The sequence below is a fragment of the Oncorhynchus gorbuscha genome, linkage group LG07 (assembly GCF_021184085.1).
Source record: "Oncorhynchus gorbuscha isolate QuinsamMale2020 ecotype Even-year linkage group LG07, OgorEven_v1.0, whole genome shotgun sequence".
Taxonomy (NCBI): Eukaryota; Metazoa; Chordata; class Actinopteri; order Salmoniformes; family Salmonidae; genus Oncorhynchus; species Oncorhynchus gorbuscha.
The window spans coordinates 16,220,150-16,241,797 of NC_060179.1; the positions used below are offsets into that span (position 1 = coordinate 16,220,150).

General features: G+C 48.5%; 1 protein-coding gene across 1 annotated transcript; it reads right to left on the reverse strand.

Annotated features, from left to right (window-relative positions):
• Positions 1-215: 215 nt before the first annotated feature.
• LOC124039543 (protein Aster-C-like) lies at positions 216-20,606 on the reverse strand. Its single transcript, XM_046355630.1, is given in 19 exon segments — positions 216-1,748; positions 1,859-1,964; positions 2,575-2,694; positions 2,871-2,934; positions 3,120-3,296; positions 4,098-4,201; positions 4,667-4,809; positions 4,881-4,999; positions 9,416-9,556; positions 9,699-9,855; positions 10,064-10,216; positions 10,219-10,222; positions 10,346-10,470; positions 14,048-14,128; positions 14,594-14,689; positions 16,021-16,121; positions 16,323-16,461; positions 19,302-19,414; positions 20,379-20,606. Coding segments are annotated over 18 exon segments (1,989 nt in total). The 5' UTR covers positions 19,395-19,414; positions 20,379-20,606; the 3' UTR covers positions 216-1,682.
• Positions 20,607-21,648: the final 1,042 nt, after the last annotated feature.

A 21,648-nucleotide genomic window follows, 5' to 3' on the forward strand; every position in this document is an offset into this window, starting at 1 on the left:
GACCAATACTAACGAACCACCCACCTTCAGACTGCCAGCACAAATGCATGGGTGGTATTTCACCAAAGTGTAGTAACTCCTAATGCACTCTCACATGTGGTTAGTAAATCCTGTTATGTACCCTCCCCAGAGAGTTGGGATCAAGGTATAAAGATCCTGATTGTACAGTCAGTGCTTTTAGCATGCCGTACCCCCACCTCACATTAACAATCATATGTGGAGAAATATGGTTTCTTTATTCAAAGCATCAAATCTTTATCTTACAAATGTGCAAAAGAGCCAAGGTAAATCTACTTCATATATGGATAGTGTGAAAAACAAAATGTTAGTGTGTACCCTTTTAAACTAGTCACATCCCAGTTTACACCAATGCAATGTAAACATCAAACACTATGGAAGATTCCTGTGCAATTATAGAACAAGGATGGGTTTGACATGCAATATGACATTTTACCACCACACACAAGTGGCATTTGTTTGAGAAATTGTAAGTGGTGATTAACAATCAATAAAACAAAGCTAACAAGGCTCTAGTGTGGATTCAACAATCCACTGCTCAGATTCGTATAGTGGGTGTACAGATATGCAGTGCAGTGTTTGAGTGACGTGACTTCCTGAATGGGTTTGTTTTACCATCATGTGGAATGAATATGAATTACAGAACCTTCACTAACCCTCTAAATTTAGCTTATTGTATATGGAACGGTCATCAGGACTTTAACGTAATTAACTAAATGCAATCTGTATTATTATTGCATATTTGAGCTCTAACCAATTAGTCCTGAGAAAGTTCACCTGGGCATGTGTTCAGTGGGGTGCAACATTACAGAAGGTGCAGATAGAACTATATTATGTAGAACATGCTTCTCCATCATGTAGAATAAGGATTCATGACAGCTTTATAGAAGGCATTTCTATCTGCAGTGTTCAGAACATTGCACCCTTCTAAATACAACACTGATATGGAGCTCTGCTGTATATTTACAAACCAGCTGCAAAACCACCCAAAGATTCTGTTCTTTTTTTAAATGAGTCGTCATCTGTCAATCCAAAACAGCATAATTATTCACATTTACATGAGCAGAAACCCACAACCATTCAAATATTATTAATAAATTACATTCAAAGTATTTTCTAATTGAAAAAAATTATTCTAAATCAATATAAAAAATATAAAAAGTACAACAAGGCACCTGTGAAAAAAGTTAAAAATCTTACATTGGGATTTATTTCTATAACATCATTGGCTCATCTGCTGTGATGCGCTTGGCAATGGAAGGGGTACGCAGTGAGGCATGCTGGGACTGCATGGAATATACAGTAGTCCAGAAGAACTTCAACGTAATCACCGTAACCCCAGAACATTAAGGAAGAATGAAGTACTCCCTAACCCAACAGACAATGCAACCTCACATAAACCCAAGTCCAATAGTCGCCTCCCAGTGTTGGTGATGTTTAGGAACCATTCTCTTCCGCCACAGCGCAGGACCAACAGTTGAACTTTAAAAACACACTAGCAATGGCCCTGGGACTTGTACCGTTGTTGCTCTTAGTAACAAGTAGTCGGTGTGTGGGTAGTCCCTATAGCAACACCCCTACTTGGGAGAGTGAGTCCTCTGAGGCGCATCCCTGTAGCCTTTACGACCCCAGGGTTCATAGGGCGTAGTGAAATCATGACGGCGTCACTGAGTCGTTGCTGTCCTATTGGTTACAAAGTTCTGCTGAAGCACCAATAGAGAGCAGCGGAGCTGGAGAGAAAAGAGGAAGAAAACGGTCAATGACCGTCCAGATACACCTGTAGGGGTCATCTGGGAGGCTGTGACACTGACACACCAACACAGCTGGTCATCTGACTCACCTGCTCCAGTAGGTTGATGGAGTCCTGTAGAACAGCTTTCAGCAGCAGAGTTTCCTCTCTGGTCCTGTGTGGAGGGGCCGGTCCGGGACTAAAGTCTGGGGCAAAACTGAGGAGACGGACAAAGACAACAGGAGAGAGAATTCCTCAACATAGCTCACACCAACCCAATCGTCAGAGCAGTGATTACGCCAAGGAATGGAGAAGGAAAGGATGCTTCCAAGTCAGGTAAACTAAGGGGATGTGGCTGACCAAAACAATATTTAATTTGTTCAAATTAGATTAGGGTTAGGGGTTTGCTTAAGGTTAGGTTATAGATTTTGGCTAGTCGGGCTGTCCATTTTTTTATTTCACCTTTATTTAACCAGGTAGGCTAGTTGAGAACAAGTTCTCATTTATAACTGCGACCTGGCAAAGATAAAGCATAGCAGTGTGAACAGACAACACAGAGTTACACATGGAGTAAACAAACAAGTCCATAACACAGTAGAAAAAAGAGTCTATATACATTGTGTGCAAAAGGCATGAGGAGGTAGGCGAATAATTTCAATTTTGCAGATTAACACTGGAGTGATAAATGATCAGATGGTCATGTGCAGGTCATGTGGGATGCTGGTCAGAGATGTCCCTTCAGTCTCTCCCACCTAAGTCTTGGAACAAGGCCTCAGCCACCCAGAGAGAAGTACTCCTAGGCTTTCACTCAGTGTGCAGCAGCCTACCTGCTCTCGGTCCTCTCCCGGAGGCGGTTCTTGGTACTCAGGTACATGCGTGTGACCACGTCCTCCATGGCCCACAGCTTAAAGAACAGCCCCAGGTTCAGTACTGTTAGGATCAGCATACTGGGAAGAGCAAGAGAGAGGAGGCAGTAAGGTTTCTGATTATTTGAGTTCAACAAACACCTGGCTAATATACTGCAAATACACACACGCCTTAGTACTGTTTGAGCTCATGGAGCAGAATGTACTCAGACAATAGAAAGGTTGCATGCTGATTTACGCTTTGAGTGTTGACTTACATGATGCTCATCCCAGCTACGATGGTAGAGACGTTCCACTGTGGACCCTTCATATCCATGGGATCTGACACACAACCGGAGACAGGTAGTCATTACAGGAGACACAGCTTGAATGGAAGACAGATGACTGTGCATTTTGTAGGTGATCAAGTCATGTGCTTGATTACTGATTGTTTGTATTGTATATGTAATGTTATTCATGTGTGCAGAAGATGGTTGTCCAGGGCTAAATAACAGAAGAACATGTACCCGTGTTGCCCTCTCTGTGAGGATCTAGGTCAGGCCTGTACTGGTTGCTGGGGTTCAGGTGCTCCTGTAGTGTCCGACTGAATGTCCTCCTCCGCCGGTGACGCAGCCCGCCAATTGTCTTACCGTGGTCTCCGCCTCCCTGGTTCAGCTCCGCCTCCTCTTCCATCAGCTCCGATTCTGTGATGACATAGGGTGAAAGGAAAAGTCAGGTTAAATGCCTTGGAAGAAGGGGGTGGATAAATGACTAGCAGAGGTGGTAAGGGTTATGTAGAGAGGACTGCCGTGCAATCTGTGGGGAGGGTGGGGGGGGGGGGTTCTAATTGACTACTCATGAGGCGAGTTGGACTGTCAGTGTGAGTGCAGGGCTTTGATTCAGATCTACTCTGACGAGACTGGAGCGGGTGACGAAGACGGGTCGTTATACAGTATAGGAGAGCGGGTGACGGGTCGTTATACACTATAGGAGAGCGGGTGAAAGACAGAAACCAGTGAAGCAGCAACATACTTAGAGAGCAGGAGTTTATGGCCAACCCAACACACTCACAGGCAGAGACTCATTGGAGAAAGTGTAGTGTCACACGTACACTAACAAAATCAGGAAGCAAGTACAGGGAGTGAATTTAATACAAACAATAGAACAAAACAAGAAACACGAGTAGCGTACAGACATGAAACAAACAATAACGCCTGAGGAAAGAACCAAAGGGAGTGACAGATATAGGGGAGGTAATCAGGAAGGTGATGAATTCCAGGTGAGTCTCGTGAGGCGCAGGTGTGCGTAACGATGGTGACAAGTGTTCGTAATAATGCGTAAACTGCCGACAACGAGCACCAGGGAGAGGAGTAGACTTGACATGGAAAGGCAGAAAGACACGCTCTCAGAGGAAAATACACTCAGAGATTAGCCAAGCGAGAAGGAGAGAGATATTCTGAAAGCTGGCGTGGGAGAAAGACGAGATCTCCAAGGCTGCTACTCACCCAGGTGTCTGAAGTAGTCCTCCAGGCCGCTCCAGGAGTTCTTGGTGATAAAGGACTTGACCAGACCCCACGGCTGCTTCTTATACTTCACATCAGTATACACCCTGAACACATCAGCACATCAACTCTACAGTTGTAATTTAATCAGTTACATGGGTAATTAGTCACCACAAACTATCAAGTACCAAACAGTGCTGATTTTCGTTCTCTGTAATCAGGAACTGATTCAGATTGACCAATAGCTACCAGCAAGAAGAGAGAACCAACAGTACATAGGCCAGCAGTATGTGGAAGTGAATTGACCTTTCCTAAAGGATATTAGTCTTTGACCCACACAACCCACTGGGCACACACTGGTTGAATGAACCTTATTTTCACATCAGTGAAAGTCGGTTGAACCGACATAGAATAGACATCTGTGCCCAGTGGGAAACATGTAAAGGCACCTTTGCACTGAACAAAGACTGACCACAATGAGAAACTCAACCCCAATACCCTAAAAGTCCTTACACTAAAGTAAACAGAGCAAATATTAAATGTCCGATGGGTGTGTTGTCACTGCTGCTCACCTGAGTCGACACTTGTGTTTGGAGTGGCGGATGATACAGTAGAGGTTCTGAGTGTAGAAGTAGTCGTGGTATGGGACGTCGTGTGTGTAGACTTCTGCGTCGACGAGGTAGTACTGACCCTCCCTAGATTCCTTGTACAGGATCTGACAGGACAACAGAGTTACACTCTGGAAAACACACAACACACACACACACCCTGCAGACCTGGGCTCACCTGGTTCTCTGTGGCGGTGGAGAACTTGCCCACCAGAGGGTTGGTGATTGCGATGGTGTAGTTGAGACTCCTCTTCATGGCGCCTGACGCTTCACTCTGCCACGGGGCAAAGCTGGCATCTAAAGACAATCACACATAGGTTAACAAAACACACCTATTATTCTATTTGGTACTGCACTGAAATGGAAAGGCCTGAATTATTTCACACAAACACATCCATTTGGACCAGGGATGGGCACATGCGACCCCCCCTTTGTAGGCCTGCGGATCAATCTCCCCCCCCCCAAAAAAAATACTCATATACTAGTCTCAACTAAATTTAGAAATTTGGTTGTGCATCAGCAGTTTCTCTTATGTCAGTCACTCATCTAGCCAAGCCAGCTAACATTTTATAGATTGGTAAGTTAGTCTAGACGATCTAAACTTTTAGCAATCATGGACAAATAACTCACTGGGGGGGCCCCCATTAAATTTTGTTAGTCACTCTCACACTCAGATAAACACTTTAGTTTTAAATATCTCTCTGCCCCATGGCAAACAGTGTATAAAACTGCACATTTTCTCTCCGCCCCTCCACCATTGTTTAGTAAGGCAGAGGGGCCCTCCAAACAATATTTTACTTAGGGCCCCCAAAAGGATGACTGCATGTGTGAGTACTGTATGCAGATCCAGGAGCCACTGTGGCCCCACGTTGTGCACATCCCAATTTAGAAATTACAACAACTCTGGCATTCACATTCAAAAGATTGATTAGGATGGATTACTCATCACAAGCTGAGGACTGTGCCACACAACGGGGAGCGCTGAGGACTGTGCCACACAACGGGGAGCGCTGAGGACTGTGCCACACAACGGGGAGCGCGGAGGACTGTGCCACACAACGGGGAGCGCGGAGGACTGTGCCACACAACGGGGAGCGCGGAGGACTGTGCCACACAACGGGGAGCGCGGAGGACTGTGCCACACAACGGGGAGCGCGGAGGACTGTGCCACACAACGGGGAGCGCGGAGGACTGTGCCACACAACGGGAGCGCGGAGGACTGTGCCACACAACGGGGAGCGCGGAGGACTGTGCCACACAACGGGGAGCGCGGAGGACTGTGCCACACAACGGGGAGCGCGGAGGACTGTGCCACACAACGGGGAGCGCGGAGGACTGTGCCACACAACGGGGAGCGCGGAGGACTGTGCCACACAACGGGGAGCGCGGAGGACTGTGCCACACAACGGGGGCCACACAACGGGGAGCGCGGAGGACTGTGCCACACAACGGGGAGCGCGGAGGACTGTGCCACACAACGGGAGCGCGGAGGACTGTGCCACACAACGGGGAGCGCGGAGGACTGTGCCACACAACGGGGAGCGCGGAGGACTGTGCCACACAACGGAGGGGAGCGCGGAGGACTGTGCCACACAACGGGGAGCGCGGAGGACTGTGCCACACAACGGGAGCGCGGAGGACTGTGCCACACAACGGGGAGCGCGGAGGACTGTGCCACACAACGGGGAGCGCGGAGGACTGTGCCACACAACGGGGAGCGCGGAGGACTGTGCCACACAACGGGAGCGCGGAGGACTGTGCCACACAACGGGGAGCGCGGAGGACTGTGCCACACAACGGGGAGCGCGGAGGACTGTGCCACACAACGGGGAGCGCGGAGGACTGTGCCACACAACGGGAGCGCGGAGGACTGTGCCACACAACGGGAGCGCGGAGGACTGTGCCACACAACGGGGAGCGCGGAGGACTGTGCCACACAACGGGGAGCGCGGAGGACTGTGCCACACAACGGGGAGCGCGGAGGACTGTGCCACACAACGGGGAGCGCGGAGGACTGTGCCACACAACGGGGAGCGCGGAGGACTGTGCCACACAACGGGGAGCGCGGAGGACTGTGCCACACAACGGGGAGCGCGGAGGACTGTGCCACACAACGGGGAGCGCGGAGGACTGTGCCACACAACGGGGAGCGCGGAGGACTGTGCCACACAACGGGGAGCGCGGAGGACTGTGCCACACAACGGGGAGCGCGGAGGACTGTGCCACACAACGGGGAGCGCGGAGGACTGTGCCACACAACGGGGGAGCGCGGGGAGGACTGTGCCACACAACGGGGAGCGCGGAGGACTGTGCCACACAACGGGGAGCGCGGAGGACTGTGCCACACAACGGGGAGCGCGGAGGACTGTGCCACACAACGGGGAGCGCGGAGGACTGTGCCACACAACGGGGAGCGCGGAGGACTGTGCCACACAACGGGGAGCGCGGAGGACTGTGCCACACAACGGGGAGCGCGGAGGACTGTGCCACACAACGGGGAGCGCGGAGGACTGTGCCACACAACGGGGAGCGCGGAGGACTGTGCCACACAACGGGGAGCGCGGAGGACTGTGCCACACAACGGGAGCGCGGAGGACTGTGCCACACAACGGGGAGCGCGGAGGACTGTGCCACACAACGGGGAGCGCGGAGGACTGTGCCACACAACGGGGAGCGCGGAGGACTGTGCCACACAACGGGGAGCGCGGAGGACTGTGCCACACAACGGGGAGCGCGGAGGACTGTGCCACACAACGGGGAGCGCGGAGGACTGTGCCACACAACGGGGAGCGCGGAGGACTGTGCCACACAACGGGAGCGCGGAGGACTGTGCCACACAACGGGAGCGCGGAGGACTGTGCCACACAACGGGGAGCGCGGAGGACTGTGCCACACAACGGGAGCGCGGAGGACTGTGCCACACAACGGGAGCGCGGAGGACTGTGCCACACAACGGGGAGCGCGGAGGACTGTGCCACACAACGGGAGCGCGGAGGACTGTGCCAACGGGAGCGCGGAGGACACACAACGGGGAGCGCGGAGGACTGTGCCACAACGGGGAGCGCGGAGGACTGTGCCACACAACGGGGAGCGCGGAGGACTGTGCCACACAACGGGGAGCGCGGAGGACTGTGCCACAACGGGGAGCGCGGAGGACTGTGACACAACGGGGAGCGCGGAGGACTGTGACACAACGGGGAGCGCGGAGGACTGTGACACAACGGGGAGCGCGGAGGACTGTGACACAACGGGGAGCGCGGAGGACTGTGACACAACGGGGAGCGCGGAGGACTGTGACACAACGGGGAGCGCGGAGGACTGTGACACAACGGGGAGCGCGGAGGACTGTGCCACACAACGGGAGCGCGGAGGACTGTGACACAACGGGGAGCGCGGAGGACTGTGACACAACGGGAGCGCGGAGGACTGTGCCACACAACGGGGAGCGTGAGGACTGTGACACAACGGGGAGCGGAGGACTGTGACACAACGGGGAGCGCGGAGGACTGTGACACAACGGGGAGCGCGGAGGACTGTGCCACAACGGGAGCGCGGAGGACTGTGCCACAACGGGGAGCGCGGAGGACTGTGCCACAACGGGGAGCGGAGGACTGTGACACAACGGGGAGCGGGAGCGTGGAGCGGACTGTGCCACAACGGGGAGCGTGGAGGACTGTGCCACAACGGGGAGCGTGGAGGACTGTGCCACAACGGGGAGCGTGGAGGACTGTGCCACAACGGGGAGCGTGGAGGACTGTGCCACAACGGGGAGCGTGGAGGACTGTGACACAACGGGAGCGTGGAGGACTGTGCCACAACGGGGAGCGTTGAGGACTGTGACACAACGGGGAGCGTTGAGGACTGTGACACAACGGGAGCGTTGAGGACTGTGACACAACGGGGAGCGTGGAGGACTGTGACACAACGGGGAGCGTTGAGGACTGTGACACAACGGGGAGCGTTGAGGACTGTGACACAACGGGAGCGTTGAGGACTGTGACACAACGGGGAGCGTGGAGGACTGTGACACAACGGGAGCGTTGAGGACTGTGACACAACGGGGAGCGTTGAGGACTGTGACACAACGGGGAGCGTTGAGGACTGTGACACAACGGGGAGCGTTGAGGACTGTGACACAACGGGGAGCGTTGAGGACTGTGACACAACGGGAGCGTTGAGGACTGTGACACAACGGGGAGCGTTGAGGACTGTGACACAACGGGGAGCGTTGAGGACTGTGACACAACGGGGAGCGTTGAGGACTGTGACACAACGGGGAGCGTTGAGGACTGTGACACAACGGGGAGCGTTGAGGACTGTGACACAACGGGGAGCGTTGAGGACTGTGACACAACGGGAGCGTTGAGGACTGTGACACAACGGGGAGCGTTGAGGACTGTGACACAACGGGGAGCGTTGAGGACTGTGACACAACGGGGAGCGTTGAGGACTGTGACACAACGGGGAGCGTTGAGGACTGTGACACAACGGGGAGCGTTGAGGACTGTGACACAACGGGGAGCGTTGAGGACTGTGACACAACGGGGAGCGTTGAGGACTGTGACACAACGGGGAGCGTTGAGGACTGTGACATAACGGGGAGCGTTGAGGACTGTTTCACAACGGGGAGCGTTGAGGACTGTTTCACAACGGGGAGCGTTGAGGACTGTGACATAACGGGGAGTGTTGAGGGTGGATGGGGTGATGACTCACTGGTGATCTTCCTGACGTTCATGAATCTTCGTATGAAGTGAGAGTCAGTAAAGAGCAGCTCAAACATCTTCTCTGCGCTGATGTTGAAGACCTTGTTCACATAGAGCCTGCCCTGCTGCTCGGAGACACACACCCTCTCCTCTATAAGAGACACCGGGAGAGGGGTTAACATGATCTGAGGAATGCCTCTGAAAACACATCTAAGATTGTGTCAATAGCATCACACAAACACATACTCTAAAGATGCATGCATTTAACAAACCCATTTGGGAATCATTCTCACCCTCCTCTGCGCTCTCCGAGCCACTCTGTTCAGAGAAGTGGTCCAGGTTAGTGTTAAGGTCCAGAGAGAGCTCTGAGCGCTTGGAGACCCTCTCCGGGGCAGAGCGGTCCAGGGATGGGTCAGGAGTGCACTGAGACGAGGTGCTATGAGCATCATCCTGTAGGACACAAACACAATGGCAATGTCACTCTTTCCATCACTCTGGCTATGGAAGCCTTGCTATGTACATGTATGCCATCAATGGGACTAATCCTTCATTTGAAAAACTGAGACAATGAAGAAACAATATGGAGACAGTATGCCTCTAAAGAGTTCACTTAATATCATCCAAGCTTTTTGTGACATTAACATGCCAGGTGTCGTACCGCATTCCTCGAATTGGCGGTGCTCTGTCCGAGGGGTGAGGGTAGGTCCTCTCCCTGGGGCGTGTTGGGCTCAAAGGAGCCCTGATCCCCTGGTTGGAGCGCAGAGTAGACGGCCTCTCCAGCCTCCCAGAGTCCTCTCCACCCGGTCTCATGGTCAGGCTGCCAGGGACAAGATGGGGAAACAGATTCAAGAAATGTGTCAGATGTAGGTGAATGCATGCTGTTCGCCCTGCAGCACCAGATTGATAGAGAGGATAGATGAAGAGTCCTGCTAGTCCTCACCTAGTGTGTGTCTGCGTGGTTGATTCTGTTGATCCCTGTAGACTCTCCATTTCTTCATGGCTCAGGCCCAGGTCATTACCATAGTGCTGCTTGACCACTAGCCACAGCTCCAGACTAGTCAATGGCTAGGAGAGAGAGGACAGAGGGGAGAGGGGGTTTAATTGGGAGGAACAGAGGTTGGCACACAGCAAACAGTGAGGCTTGATTAGATTTTTGGTATCATGGAAAAACTGATTTTTGGTGTACACAGTTCCATCATCCATCAGCTGCTTGTAGGCAATAGCTTGCAAGAGCTCAATCTCAATAGTCAAAATCATGAGGATTAATTCCTCTGTCTAGCTTCCTCCAACATAACCATTTTCTACCTGTGCATGAATCTCACATCACCTCCAGTCTTAGTTTCAACCAAACAAAACAGCCCTAACCGGCTCCACACTGATGCCACAAAATATCAAAAAGCAACTCACTGTAGATTAGCGCTTAAGAAATGCAAACAATTATATAAAGAACTGACAAAAACGATAGCTGCTACCTTGCTCAGTTCAATTGTAGCCTATAGCTATTGACTAATAGCTACAAAATAAACGTCCCTTTTTCAGGACCCTGTCTTTCAAAGATATTTCGTAAAAATCCAAATACCTTCACAGATCTTCATTGTAAAGGGTTTAAACACTGTGTCCCATGCTTGTTCAATCAATGAACCATAAACAATTAATGAACATGTACCTGTGGAACGGTCGTTAAGACACTAACAGCTTACAGACGATAGGCAATTAAGGTCACAGTTATGAAAACACAGGACACTAAAGAGGCCTTTCTACTGACTATGAAAAACACCAAATAAAGATGCCCAGGGTCCCTGCTCATCTGCATGAATGTGCCTTAGGCATGCTGCAAATTGCAATGTCCGTACTGTGAGATGCCAAAGACTGGGCTACAGGGAGACAGGACGGACAGCTGATCGTCCTCGCAGTGGCAGACCACGTGTAAAAACACTTGCACAGGATCGGTACAACCGAACATCAAACCTGCGGGACAGATCCCGGATGGCAACAACTGCCCGAGTTGCACCAGGAATGCACAATCCTTCCATCAGTGCTCAGACTGTCCGCAATAGGCTGAGAGAGGCTGGACTTAGGGCTTGTAGGCCTGTTGTAAGGCAGGTCCTCCCCAGACATCACCGGCAACATCGCCTATGTGCACAAACTCACCGTCGCTGGACCAGACAGGACTGGCAAAAAGTGCTCTTCACTGATGAGTCACGGTTTTGTCTCACCAGGGGTGATGGTCAGATTCACGTTTATCGTTGAACGAATGAGCGTTACACCGAGGCCTGGGATCGATTTGGAGGTGGAGGGTCTATCATGGTCTGGGGCGGTGTGTCACAGCATCATCAAACTGAGCTTGTTGTCATTGCAGGCAATCTCAATGCTGTGCGTTACAGGGAATACATCCTCCTCCCTCATGTGGTGCTCATCCTGACATGACCCTCCAGCATGACAATGCCACCTGCAAGACAGGAATGTCAGTGTTCTGCCATGGCCAGCGACGAGCCCGGATCTCAATCCCATTGAGCAAGTCTGGGACCTGAGGATCGGAGGGTGAGGGCTAGGGCCATTCCCCCCAAAAATGTCTGGGAACTTCCAGGTGCCTTGGCGGAAGAATGGGATAACATCTCACAGCAAGAACTGGCAAATCTGGTGCAGTCCAGGAGGAGATCCACATCAGTATTTAATGCAGCTGGTGGCCACACCAGATACTGACTTACTTTTGATTTTGACCCCCCCTCCCTTTAACAGAAATTCAATAATGTGTCCCTGAACAGTCACATGTCTGTGGAACTTGTTCAGTTTGTGTCTCAGTTGTTGAATTTTGTTATGGTCATACAAATATTTACACGTTAAGTTTGCTGAAAATATATCCAGTTGACAGTGAGGACATTTTTTTTTTTTTTTTGAGTGTAGATTGTATTTGTCATAGTGTCCATAAACAAAGTATATTTTTTAAACTATATGGAGGGAGAATAATAAGTAAATGTAGATTAGAAATGTATTTTGAGTTTGTTCAATCGTTCAAAAAAACAATTTATTATGATTGATTTCGTAAAAACGGGCACGCAGGGCACCTGCCCTGGAGGTCAGAGGCCCCCCCAGATAGCATATAAAGCACGTCATAAGCCATGACAAAATGTCGAATTGCAGATAATTAGCTTTAAAATTTTTTTAAATAAAGTAGGTTCCCCGAGACTCCAGATCGAGCCCTGCCCATGCAACAGAATCCATTCAAGCAAGCCCCATATAGAACCAGTTTCTTCAATCCAAATTACACACACCTGATCATCATTTAGATGAATAATCAGTCACTTGTTACCAATCAAGTCAAAATAACCCTTTAAAAAGATGTTTTACTTACTTCTCTGTAGCCATTTTACTCTGTTCTGGTCTCTGGACTGAACTGTAATAACCTGTACACTGTCACAAAACAATCAGGAAGTCCTAGCGCCCTCAGCCCGACAATTGGGACACGAACGCTCCACCCATTGATACAGAGATCGGTAGCCTCGATAACAGCTCTACTGAATGCCAAAACTCTGGTTCAGTGACAACGAAAATCAGATCGGTTGATGAATAGCCTCTTTGGGGCGTAATGCGAACGACTGCCCTGAAGAATGGATAGGTAATGAAAAGACAGATCTTTCTGTCTTAAGCAAATAAACCTTCCTAGCCACACCTTGAGGGGTCATTGAACTTTACTGTCATTCGCTAACTCCGAGTCACACTAGTGTTATTGTGGAGTTGTTTGCACAGCTTAATTCCCTTGGTCCACAGTCTTCCGGGTATTGCACTAGTTGGCCATAGAGTTTGCATTCATTCCAGGTGCTAGAATGTTTTAGCCCCACTTTGCTATCAAAAGAGCGGGTACATTATAAAATGTACTTCTATTCCCCTTGTATACTACATAATAACCGAATGTTAGGGGCAGGGGGCCAGTCCGAGGAGCATGGTGTGTACTCAGGATTGATTAGATAAGAGCAGTCTGCCAGGGTAAAGTCACAAAAGCCTTGCATACTAAATAGGACTGCAGATAAGCTGCATAGAGCTATGATAACCAGATAGTGTCCATATTGCAGGGTTATCTAGTCGTTGACTTTCTTCATGTCACTGGATCAATGCCATTCCATAGGGGATTACCGGGAACACGTTGCCTTTTAGACACAGAGCCAAGGTCAGTTTAACTTGTTATCAAGGGTAGGATTGAGTGAGGGGAAGATGATCCTAGATCTGTGCTTAACATAACTCCTACTTATAGAAATGCCCTTGCCATAGAAATGCTTGTTGTCGAGACAACCAAAACCATGGTGACAACAATGTTGGAAGGGGGGGGGGGGGGGCAGTGTGTAACTGGGTGTGGAAAAGGCCCTGTGTTGAAAGGTGGGGACATTCTGGGTGTCCCATTTCCAGTGTTTTTGACAGCCCTCAATCCATATCCACACCCTGCTCTATCTGGACAGGACAGTTTCTAAATAAACAGAACCGTGGACCGGCCATAGCTGACAGTACTTTACACCCAGGGTGCGTCCTGAATATGGCACAGGGCCCGGGTTAAAAGTAGTGCACTTTATAGGGAATAGGGTGCCATTTGGGATGCATCCCCCAGTGAGTGAAGTTATAGGAGGTCGCTGTCAGCTGATCTGTGCCTCACCTTGTCCATCAGCGTGTTCTGCCACATCCGGAACACTCCCTGGTAACTCTTCTCTCTGGCTGAGAAGGAAGTGAAGAACAACTGTAGGGAAGAGAGAGAAGTTTCAGTTCAAATTGAAATTCCACCCCAAAAACTGGCTGTTTTGCATATCAGCAATCAAGTTTTCAAGATATATAACTACTGAAATAAAATACAGAAATACAGCCGGTATGATGCATTTTGCATCATATGATTCCCTCAAAAAATATTATTCCCAAAATGTTTTGTATGTCAACAAATGTTGGGATATAGTACTACAATATAGTTTTTGTGTGGAGTTTTGCTTTAATATTATTGCAGTGATAAATGTCTATTGGTTTGCATTGAGGATAGACAGAAGGGGTAAGCAGCATGTTATTTTGTCAGTGCTGCTGTACTCTTGAGCATGAAAAGTTGCTTGATGGGTTAAACCATGAAAAGCACAGGGTCTCTAAGCTCTGGTCCAAGGCGTTAGTGAACTGTCCAGGGATATTGAACAGAACCCAGGTGTTGTTTGAGTGACTGTACCTTCTCAGAGTCTGTGCAGATCAGAATGGCGTTGGGAATCAGCCGTGCAGTCTTCTCTCTGTACATGGCCTTGATGTCCCTCAGAGTCAAGACTATCTACGACCACAGAGCACAGTGATGTCGCTCAAGAGTCAAGACTATCTACGACCACAGAGCACAGTGATGTCGCTCAAGAGTCAAGGCTATCTACGACCACAGAGCACAGTGATGTCCCTCCAGAGTCAAGACTATCGACGACCACAGAGCACAGTGATGTCCCTCAAGACTCTAGGCTATCGACGACCACAGAGCACAGTGATGTCCCTCAAGACTCTAGGCTATCGACGACCACAGAGCACAGTGATGTCCCTCAAGACTCTAGGCTATCGACGACCACAGAGACGTCCCTCAGACTCTAGGCTATCTACGACCACAGAGACGTCCCTCAGAGTCTAGGCCATGGACGACCACAGAGACGTCCCTCAGAGTCTAGGCTATCTACGACCACAGAGACGTCCCTCAGACTCTAGGCTATCTACGACCACAGAGCACAGTGACGTCCCTCAGACTCTAGGCTATCTACGACCACAGTGACGTCCCTCAGACTCTAGGCTATCTACGACCACAGAGCACAGAGACGTCCCTCAGACTCTAGGCTATCTACGACCACAGAGACGTCCCTCAGAGTCTAGGCTATCTACGACCACAGAGCACAGTGACGTCCCTCAGACTCTAGGCTATCTACGACCACAGTGACGTCCCTCAGACTCTAGGCTATCTACGACCACAGAGACGTCCCTCAGAATCTAGGCTATCTACGACCACAGAGACGTCCCTCAGACTCTAGGCTATCTACGACCACAGAGACGTCCCTCAGACTCTAGGCTATCGACGACCACAGAGACGTCCCTCAGAGTCTAGGCTATCTACGACCACAGAGACGTCCCTCAGACTCTAGGCTATCGACGACCACAGAGACGTCCCTCAGAGTCTAGGCTATCGACGACCACAGAGACGTCCCTCAGAGTCTAGGCTATCTACGACCACAGAGACGTCCCTCAGACTCTAGGCTATCTACGACCACAGAGACGTCCCTCAGAGTCTAGGCTATCTACGACCACAGAGACGTCCCTCAGACTCTAGGCTATCTACGACCACAGAGACGTCCCTCAGACTCTAGGCTATCTACGACCACAGAGACGTCCCTCAGAGTCTAGGCTATCTACGACCACAGAGACGTCCCTCAGAGTCTAGGCTATCTACGACCACAGAGACGTCCCTCAGACTCTAGGCTATCTACGATTCCAGAGCACACTGATCACATCCTTAACACGACCAGAATAATGCAATATATATACATATTTACGATATATCATTATCCAATTTAATTCATCCTCTAAACAGAAAACGGTGCCTTTATTTTTCCTTTCCCTCATATGTGAGCTCACCTTTGTCCCCCAAAACACATTGCTATAGAAACAGAGCCAGTTCTCCGACAGGTAGAGGCGTCCCTGCAGTAGAATGTCTCTCTGGAGGGCACAGGTGTAGTCTGGGGAAAATACACGGGACGCAGCGAGAGATGGGTATACACTTAGACACAGGTAAGGTACAGGTGTGCTGGTATATGCAGGTAAGCCCTGTATATAGGACGTCTGGTGAGAGAGGTGCCGATATGTTTGGTTTTTGAGAGATGGTGATAGGGGAGCCGTATCTGGCTTCTTTCACACACACACACACACACATAACTCACCCACGATGAGTCTCTCTGACTCAGGCAGTTCTCTGAACAGCTTCCTAAACTCCTCAACCCTCTGTTTGTAGGTGGGGGCAGGCAGGGCTTGGGGGGAGGCCAGACACTGGCCCTGAGGGTCAGATCTCGGATTAACAGGCTGCAGAAATAACATTAGAATCACATCAAAGCTCATTTGAAAACGAATTACTATAGTACAGAGGTCATGCTGGCTGAACCTCTGTTGAATTCAGTTATTAGAATATATTAATCTGACAATTGGTCAATATGCTCTCGCTATTCAGTAAATACAGAGAAGGCCAAGAACTGAACACTAATGTAGCTGAAAAACAGTATCACCCCACAAGCTTTGTACATTGTCAGTGTTGGGGAAGCTACTCTGAAAATATCTATTACTTCACACCAAAATAAGTTACGCTACACCCTATGAAAAAGTAGTTAACTACATCCAAACTACTTCCTGAGAAATTCTACATTTACATTACATTTAAGTCATTTAGCAGACGCTCTTATCCAGAGCGACTTACAAATTGGTGCATTCACCTTATGACATCCAGTGGAACAGTCACTTTACAATAGTGCATCTAAATCTTAAAGGGGGGGGGTGAGAAGGATTACTTATCCTATCCTAGGTATTCCTTAAAGATATACAAATCTGAAATGTCAGACTACAAAGTGCAAGAGCAGATGTGTTTGGGGTTATACAGTGGCCTTCGGAAGTATTCAGACCCCTTTGACTTTTTCCACTTTGATACAAACCGATTCTAAAATGGATTACACTTTCAAAAAACAAAGCGAAAAGTTTCAGAAATTTTAGCAAATGTATTGAAATCATAAACAGAAATGCCATAATTTACATAACTATTCAGGCCCTTTGCTATGTGACTCGAATTTGAGCTCCGGTGCATCCTGTTTCCATTGACCATCCTTGAGATGTTTCTACAACTTGATTCGAGTCCACCTGTAGTAAATGTAATTGATTGGACATGATTTGGAAAGGCACACACCTGTCTATACAAGGTCCAACAGTTGACAGTGCATGTCAGAACAAAAACCAAGCCAAGAGGTCAAAGACAGGATTGTGTCGAGGCACAGATCTCAGGAAGGGTACCAAAAACATCTGCAGCATTGAAGGTCCCAAAGAACACAGTGGCCTCCATCATTCTTAAATGGAAGAAGTTTGGAACCACCAAGACTCTTCCTAGAGCTGGCCTCCCTGCCAAGCTGAGCAATCAGGGGAGAAGGGCCTTGGTCAGGGAGGTGACCAAGAACAACAGTGACTGACAGCTCTAGAGTTCCTCTGTGGAGATAGAAGAAACTTCCAGAAGGACAACCATCTCTGCAGCACTCCACCAATCAGACCTTTATGGTAGAGTGACCAGACGGAAGCCATTCCTCAGTAAAAAGGTACATGACAGCCAGCCAAAAGGCTCCTAAAGGAGAAACAAGATTATCTGGTCTGATGAAACAAAGATTGAACTCTTTGGCCTGAATGCCAGAGGCACGTTTAGAGGAAACCTGGCACCATTCCCACAGTGAAGCATGGTGGTGGTAGCATCATGCTGTGGGGATGTTTTTCAGCAGCAGGGACTGGGAGAGTAGTCTGAATCGAGGCAAAGATGAACGAACCAAAGTACAGAGAGACCGTTGATAACCTGCTCCAGAGAGCTCGGGACCTCAGACTGGGGCGAAGGTACACCTTCCAACAGGACAACGACCCTAAGCACACAGCCAAGCCGAGACAATGCAAGAGTGGCTTCAGTGGCTTCGGGACAAGTCTCTGAATGTCCTTGAGTTGTCTAGCCGGAGCTCGGACTTGAACCAGATCAAACATCTCTGGAGACCTGAAAATAGCTGTGCAGCAACGCTTCCCATCCAACCTGACAGCATGAGAGGATCTGCAGAGAAGAATGGGAGAAACTCCCCAAATAAAGGTGTGCCAAGCTTATAGCGTCATACCCCTGAAGAGTCGAGGCTGTAATCGCTGCCAAAGGTGCTTCAACAAAGTACTGAGTAAAGGGTCTGAATACTTATGGAAATCTGCTAAGTTTTATTTGTATTACATTTGCCAACATTTCTAAAAACCTATTTTTGCTTTTTCATTGTGGGGTATTGTGTGTAGATTGAGGGGGGGAAACTATTTAGGTCCAAATACTTTGACAGCACTGTACATTAACAATGTGTCATTCAGCCTATTAAACACAAAAAGGTTGTTTGAAGTGAGAATTAAGCAGGTGATGCCCAAAAAAGGAAATTGCCTACTTCATCCACATGTATTTTTACAAAAAAACTAGTCTAGTTCCAGTACTTAATTACACCGCTACATGGAGAAACAAAGTAAAGAACCACTGAAATCACTACCTAGATTTAGATTACTAGTTGAACGACATGCATTTTATTTAACTAGGCAGGTCAGTTAAAAACGAATTCTTATTTACAACGACAGCCTACCGGGGAACAGTGGGTTAACTGTTGTGTTCAGGGGCAGAACGACAGATTTGTACCGTTTCAGCTTGAGGATTCAATCCAGTAACCTTTTGGTTACTAGTCCAACACTCTAACCACTAGGCTACCTGCCGCCCTGTGTAGTTGTGTCACTAGTACAGCAAGTCAATAGCTAATGTAATGATAAGTCTACATAACACATTGGAGAAGAGTCAGAATGGTCTTCTCCACTAGAGTGCAGTAACAGTTGATGGTTTGATGTGTGTATGAGTGGGGCTTCATGGCACATTATCACAGGAGGCTGCTGAGGGGAGGACGGCTCATCATTGCTGGAACGGAGCAAAGGGAATGGCATCAAACACCTGGAAACCATGGAAACCATACGTTTGGTGTTTTTGATACCATTACACTCCAGTCATTACCACAAGCCTGTTCTCCCCAGTTAAGGTGCCACCAACCTCCTGTGTATACTATGTAGGGGTAAGTGCATGATAAGTCACAGACAGGTAAACAGAGGGGCTCCCTGTATCTTACCTCATGATCCTCAGAGTTCCACCTATACTCCCCCATGGAGGCTGTCTCGTCTGTGACATCAGTGCCCACCCCTGACCGGGACACCTGGTCCATCAGATCCACTGTTCCGCTGACTGGGTAGTAGAGATAGAGGCCTAGTAGCTTTAGCACACAAGATAATTCCAGCAGTCCATGTCAGTATAGCAGGACTACTGGACTGGACATCCTGCTGCTATAAAGGGATTTGTTTGTTCATGGCTGGTCTCCACTGAAGATGGTCAAACTTTGCAGACCATGCTAAGAGGTATGAGGATGGAATTGATATCCTATGCAGGACTTTCGCTTAACCCACTTTTCTGATGAGAGAGTGAGAGCACAAAGAAAGAGGCACAACAAAACTGGTTTATCCTGCCCTGCCTGTCACCCAGGAGAAACATTGTGTTCTGAATGAGAAGTGTTTTGAGATGATTTAATATCATTAGTTCTATGAATTGATACATTCTGATCACTGTGAATACATATTTACATTCTGGCTCTCAGGCGAACTTGTCATTTCCATTTTGTTCCCAGTGAGTTCAAAAGACTGGACATGAAGAGCAAACATTTTAGCAGTGCGAATCTCAAGTGATTAACAAGATTGTATGATATCTAAACACTGCGTAAAGGGAGATGAGTCTTTGCTCGTCCACTGTGCCAAATTCCATTGGCATACGGGCCTACATGCCACGTTTGGGTGGTAGTCTGGACTAGGAAACTCGGAAATGTCGGACTTGCTAACTGGTTGTAGTTATATACGTGCCGCGTTTAACCAGTTTACCACTCGGAAATGTCCGAGTTTTCTTAGTTCCGAATAGCACGTGAACATGGCAATAGTGCGTTATCGCATCAGGCCAGTTATCAAATTCCTCATCATCCATCACCATAGTTGCTTTCAATACAATAGTTAACGACTTGAAAAAGCGACTTGGATGACAGTCAAAACATTTTTCCCAGTCAGCTTTTTTTTCAAGTTGTTTTGAACGAGGCACATATCCGATATCCTGAGGGATAAAACATCAGTAATAAGCAGGTAAAAGACGGTGCACATTAATAACCTACCTGGAAATGACACGAGATCTTTATCTTCTGCACGGAGTCCTATGCGAGTCCGGGATGAAGCTTTGTGAAGACCCAAATTCTTGTAAGCATGTCACCACCGGCTCCGTTTGACATGTGTCATTCATGCAAAACCTTTCCTTCGGCAATGTGCACCGGTAGGTTCCTTAAATAAATGTGTGGCGTCATAAATAGCCTATATGTGCTGCAAGCCCGTCCACCTGATAACAGGTGAGACGAGTGGACGGATGCTGCGTTCATAACCAAGTGGGAAGGTAGTATTTACCATATTCGACTACGATGGGAAAATCAGTTGAACGGCCATCCATCTGGTAATTAATAGTGGGAATCTAATCTCTCATCCATGAGCTCCGACTTCATCCACATGTTAAACTCTGACGTCACCTACTAAGGAAATTACAGCATTTACAGCAGTTAAATGCAACAAAATATTACTTTTAAAAAAATATGTATTTTTATTTCACCTTTATTTAACCAGGTAGTCTAGTTGAGAACTAGTTCTCATTTACAACTGCGACCTGGCCAAGATAAAGCAATCGACTAATGGTTTTTGAACACAATAATTTGTTCACAAGCATGATAGCTGTACTTTTAGTTCATGGGTACTGTTTGCCATTAGTCAAATCAGCACTTCTCAACGAGTTCAACGCATGTGAATGCATCTTACTTCTATTTATGACTTCACAACGGGTAATCACCACCTTCCCACTTGGTTATGAATGTAGCATTAACTTTTCACCTGACCCAGCCCATTGAGGAAAATACCATGAAGGAGTTGTCACCATGGTCATGCTTTGCTCATTACCATTTGCATACTTTAACTGGTGGCTGTCAAACAGGTCTAAAAAGAGCCATCATTCTTTGTTCTGTTCAAACCTCACAGATCTTGTTCTAGAGCTGCATTACCAAATCAGTTCTCTCTACTCCCATTTCAAAGAACGTTAATGGGCAGGCACAGGATGCAATACATCAAGCTTTTATATTTTTAACAGGCAAATTCTGAGAATATGATTTATTGTACCTGCCTGACCGAAGGCTGAGCCTTCATCACCTGCATGAGCCCCCAAAGGATTTAAAAAAATAAAGATTATTTTTATGGGAGATCGTCACACAAACAAAAAAATTGTGCATCAAATTATTTTTGTTCAGTGCAGCTGTACTGCAAAAACATCACAACTCAGTAACTAAGCAAAACTATCTAGCTACATACTTTCTATAATTACTGCAGTCACTGAAACTAGTCAAGGAGAGG